General features: G+C 32.3%; 1 protein-coding gene across 1 annotated transcript; it reads left to right on the plus strand.

Moving 5' to 3' along the window:
• Nucleotides 1-1,164: 1,164 nt before the first annotated feature.
• LOC145054382 (glucan endo-1,3-beta-glucosidase 14-like) lies at nucleotides 1,165-3,337 on the plus strand. Its single transcript, XM_079002550.1, has 3 exons — nucleotides 1,165-1,253; nucleotides 2,035-3,068; nucleotides 3,155-3,337. The coding sequence occupies exons 1-3, from the start codon at nucleotides 1,193-1,195 to the stop codon at nucleotides 3,203-3,205; spliced, it is 1,146 nt and encodes a 381-aa protein (XP_078858676.1). The 5' UTR covers nucleotides 1,165-1,192; the 3' UTR covers nucleotides 3,206-3,337.
• Nucleotides 3,338-4,974: the final 1,637 nt, after the last annotated feature.

Consider the following 4,974-nt stretch of genomic DNA (forward strand, 5'->3'; position numbering starts at 1 on the left):
AAAATAAAATTCCATAAAATTCTAACCAATTCTATAAGGAAAGAAAAATTTTCTATTAATTTGATATTAAAGTATGATAAATGTTCCAAACCATTTGAATTATTTTATAAATGTTACAAAATATTACATTTTTTTATGTAAAAATATCACTTTATAAAATATTTAATATTGATATATTGATATAAAATTTTATATCTTATAAACTCATATAGTATATGAGTCTCCTAGTTAAATTTTTCTATTAAAAATTAATTTATCTTCTAAGTGTAATTCGTATGCACTGGAACCTAGTATTATATATTTTTATAGCCCAATTAACCAAAGAGAAAATCCTTTCCTTAAAGGCACGGTGGTTATGGGTTCCCCGCCGGCAAAGCAAAGCGGTTGCTCCTCGGTGATATTTCACATGTCAACCTGAATCTATTTATACAGGAAAGGTATATAAAGCATACAAGAAAAGAAGTAAACTTTAGAGATGAGGAAAGCATTCAAAAAGTTGGAATCTCTCATTTAATTAACTACAAAAAATAATAATAGGGCTATATATTTCTTAGACGTCGTAATATAAAATAAAATAAATTTCATGGTCTTTTCGTTTAACATATATTTGGTTAGTATATATAAAACTTTGCCTGAAATAATAATATTAATACAATTATATATAAAGACATAATGTTTATATATACATATTTCTAAAACAGAACGATAAAAATTCACAAAAAAAAAAAAAAAAAATGGCCACAAAATATAGTTGTTTGCTTAACTCTACTAACACGTAAAAAACAAATTGATTCATATGAATACCAAACAAAACATTTAACAAAAATTAAATATTTATTTATTTCTTCTCTTGTTTTAAATATTGTCCCATAAGGATGTGCATGCTTTATAAAGTTGTAATGATTTAGTCTTTTTTTATAGACTATTTTTTTTAACATAACTATAGTCTAATTTTTTTTTACATAACACTTGTCATAAAAATAATTTATGGTAGTACATACCCTACGCCATAATCTTATAGTCCAATATTGCAATCTCCCATTAATTCATCTCAAGAATCTTTGATTGACAACTCTAATGGCATTCCTAAAGAACAAGCATCCCAAACAACAAGTCATTGTTCTTCCCGTTTCTTACATATTTACATATCCACATACTTCATCTTCTACATTGTAATCTACATTTACAAACAATGGACTTTTCCACATCATCGCTTCGGTTCTTCATTCTTGTCATTGTCGCCATTAACAACGGTATGCTCGATTCACTAACCTTGTAGGTAATTTGTGTTTAGTATGATTATAGTTAAGGATAAGAACTTGGACCGAAACAAGCCCAAAACCATAACCAACTTCATAGAAACTAGATGAGCACAAAAAATAGGTTTTAAAGCCGAATTTGTTTGACTAAAACCGTTTTGTTTGAAGTTGATCTTGTAGTTGGTTATCGATTTGGGATATGGAAAGTTGGAAGAGGTTTGAGTGAAAACATTTTTAAAGAAACATAGTAGAAACCGGTTTTCAAACCTATACAACAATCAATTTTCACATAATATAATAAGAATATCATTTCCATCAATTATTTCTTCAAAATTCTTGTTACATGCGTTTGGAGGTTTTTTTTAAGATCAATTTTCATCCATTGTACTATCTTTTTAAACAACACCTTTTTAAAAAATAAAAGTAAAAAAAAAAAAAACATTGTTACGAATTTTAAACGATCTCGAATGACTAAAAACTCGTCTATTTCTATTAGATATGTTTTGTTTTGTGCTTTTAGTATGTTTCATCTAATATTTGTTTTAGGTAAATTATTTTTAAAAATATATTTTAGATTTTAAATTTAAATTTAAATTTAACCATATTATTCATATATTAGTCATAAATTTCTATAAGCCATGTTGAAAATTGTGTATATTTATCTTATTTAAATATAAAATTTTGTTGCAACTTTGCAACATTTTGTAATAGTTGACCCAACAAATACAATTAACTAAAAAATTGCTTCAAAAAAACATTTTATTCTTTTCGGCAGTTCTGATAGGTAGTGCATTCACGGGGACATATGGAGTCAACTACGGGCGGATAGCCGACAACATCCCCTCGCCGGAAAGTGTCGTCACCCTTATGAAAGCAGCAAAAATCAAGAACACAAGAATCTACGACGCCGATCATGAAGTTCTCAAAGCGTTCAAAGGATCAGGAATCGAGATCATCATCGGGCTTGGAAACGAATTCCTGAGAGATATAAGCACAAGCCAGGATCGAGCCATGGATTGGGTGAAAAACAACGTCGAACCCTTCGTCCCCGGGACCCGTATCCGTGGAATCGCAGTCGGAAACGAGGTTCTAGGCGGCGCCGATCAAGAACTCTGGGAGGTCCTGCTACCGGCGGTGAAAAACATCCACACCGCTCTCGACCTCCTCCATCTCGCCGACGATGTCGAGGTTTCAAGCCCACATTCCGCCGGCGTGTTCGCTAGTTCCTTCCCTCCGTCAGCCGGCGCGTTTAAGGAAACCCTAGTTCCCTACATGAAACCTCTCCTCGAATTCTTCTCCCAAATCAAGTCCCCTTTCTACATAAACACGTATCCATTTCTCGCATACATCAGTGACCCCGAACACATCGATATCAATTACGCAATCTTCAAAAAGAATGCAGGAATAGAAGACGCGAAAACGAAATTACATTACGACAACATGTTCGAAGCACAAATCGATGCGACTTACGCTGCTTTAGAAAAAGCTGGATTTGAGAAGATGGAGGTTATAGTATCGGAAACCGGATGGGCTTCAAAAGGTGATGCGAATGAAGCCGGAGCCACCTTGAGTAATGCGAGAACGTATAACCTCAACTTACGTAAAAGACTCCTGAAGAAGAAAGGTACACCTTACAGACCAAAAATGGTGGTGAAGGCGTATGTTTTCGCCATGTTTAACGAAAACCTAAAACCCGGCCCGACCTCCGAGAGAAACTTCGGGCTTTTCAAAGCCGATGGAAGCATTTCTTACGATATCGGATTCACCGGACTTGTGCCTTCTTCTGCAACATCTCTTTTCTCCTTCAAGGTATGAACTATGAACTACAATTTCTGATTCACTGATTCCAATTCCTTTAACTGATTCCATTCCTGAAATTCTTTCAATTTTTGTAGGTAATGGCGACATGTTCCACAGCTTTAGTATTGATGTTGTTAAATTTGTAGGGGTATATATATATATATATATATATATATATATATATATATATATATATATACTTAGAGAGTCACATTCGTATATTTGTGTTTGATTCGAGAACTTATTCTTTGAATACAATTCCTCTGTTTTCAATTTTATATCTTTCTGACTTCTGTGTGATTCAAATACTGGAAATACACGATAGGGTTCACAATTGATCACAAAGAGAGTGAAAGTTATATTATATAATTACGTAATTAAGTACTGAAATTGGTCGATATATATACAACATAAGAAGATGAAGATTCAAGGTTGAAAGAGTTTATCACCACATTTGCATTTCCATGAGAGAAGATAATAACAATCATCTTCACGATGAGAAGATTGAGATCTGTAATCGATGATTTTATTCTTATGGTGAGGAGGGATAACAAGAGTGGCTCGACATGGTTGACAGTTCATGCATCTGTTCACGCATCCTGGTGGCCTTGATCCCAATGTTCTTGTTCTTTCTTCTACACCTTCATTAACTGCTAATTAATACAAAAAACCAAAAAAATCCACATCATTATTTTGCATGGTTAATTAGAATTAAAATAAGGGAAAGATTGCAAAACTATGAAAACCCCTTTTGGGATTTTCATCAAATAATCAAGAGAACAAGAAAAAGATTGCAAAAATCAAACACCAATTTGGGATAACAAGAAAATGATTGAAAAATGAAACTCATTTGGGATTAATTAATCTACATACGATTAGTTTTACCTGAAACAGAAGGTGACAGAATGAAAGAAAACAGAAGAATGAGTGTAATACTGATAAGAAGCCTCAAGCGCCATGAGTAGGTTCTTGTAGGTTCCATGAGTAGTTAAAAAAGCTTCAAGATTTTGATATAATAAGACTATAAATAGAAGATGTAGAAGACGATGATGAGTGATGACGATGGAGACTTGTCAGTGTAATTAAAGATACTTCACTTGCATGCTATGCTTTTCTAAAATTAAGAGAGAACTTGGAATGCTATTTGGAAGGTGAATAGCACAAGAAAAAGGGGATATATCTTTGACAGAAAAGGGCAGAATATGTTTAGAGAAGAAGAGACATGTTTGCTGATGACTGATGTGATGGGCTTTTATATTTATCCCAATTATATTTAATTAACTAAAATGTCTCAAACTTCAATTCTAATCACTGTTCTTTTTTCCTACTTTTGGGAAAATGTTGCACTGACTATTATTCTTTTTAAATCTTGATACAATGTTTTCTTGAATTATCCTAGTGATATGGGGAATGCAGGAATCATTAATTAAACTAATTTTCAATTGTTTTTTTTTTTTTGTGTGTGTGTACATGGTCAAAGTATTGTTGAATGCTGTAATAAATAATCTAAAAAGATTTGCACACCAATATTTATTCTTCCATTCTTTGAGAATAGGAAACATTTGCCACCCGAATTAATATGAATCTTTAAATAATAAATATTTGTACTGAACATGTAAAACAAACCACATGACATAAATACTAAGTACACACCAAAGGTACACTGAGACTAGCCAATACTCAAGTACTGAAAGGCATAAAGAAGATAATAAAATTTAAAGGAGGAAAATTAAAGATAGAGAATCAGATTCTTACATAGACTGGATTGGGCTCCAAATTGGATAGATGCTTATAGTTTTATATCGGTAGATAACTGAAATTAGGGTTCATAGATTTCAAAATTCAGAGTCATTTCATCTCATCAAACAGTTGATGTGCACAACCTTGTCTTTTGGTCGTTTTATTTTTAACCTTT

This window comes from Lactuca serriola, chromosome 5, assembly GCF_051521515.1.
Source record: "Lactuca serriola cultivar US96UC23 chromosome 5, Lser_US96UC23_V15, whole genome shotgun sequence".
Taxonomy (NCBI): domain Eukaryota; kingdom Viridiplantae; phylum Streptophyta; class Magnoliopsida; order Asterales; family Asteraceae; genus Lactuca; species Lactuca serriola.

What these genes read in the sequence shown, in the direction of transcription:
- LOC145054382 (XM_079002550.1), top strand. Translation starts at nt 1,193, where the DNA reads ATGGACTTTTCCACATCATCGCTTCGGTTCTTCATTCTTGTCATTGTC. An exon ending in CATTGTCGCCATTAACAACG is followed by an intron (nt 1,254 to 2,034) that starts GTATGCTCGATT and finishes TCTTTTCGGCAG; the next exon opens with TTCTGATAGGTAGTGCATTC. An exon ending in CATCTCTTTTCTCCTTCAAG is followed by an intron (nt 3,069 to 3,154) that starts GTATGAACTATG and finishes CAATTTTTGTAG; the next exon opens with GTAATGGCGACATGTTCCAC.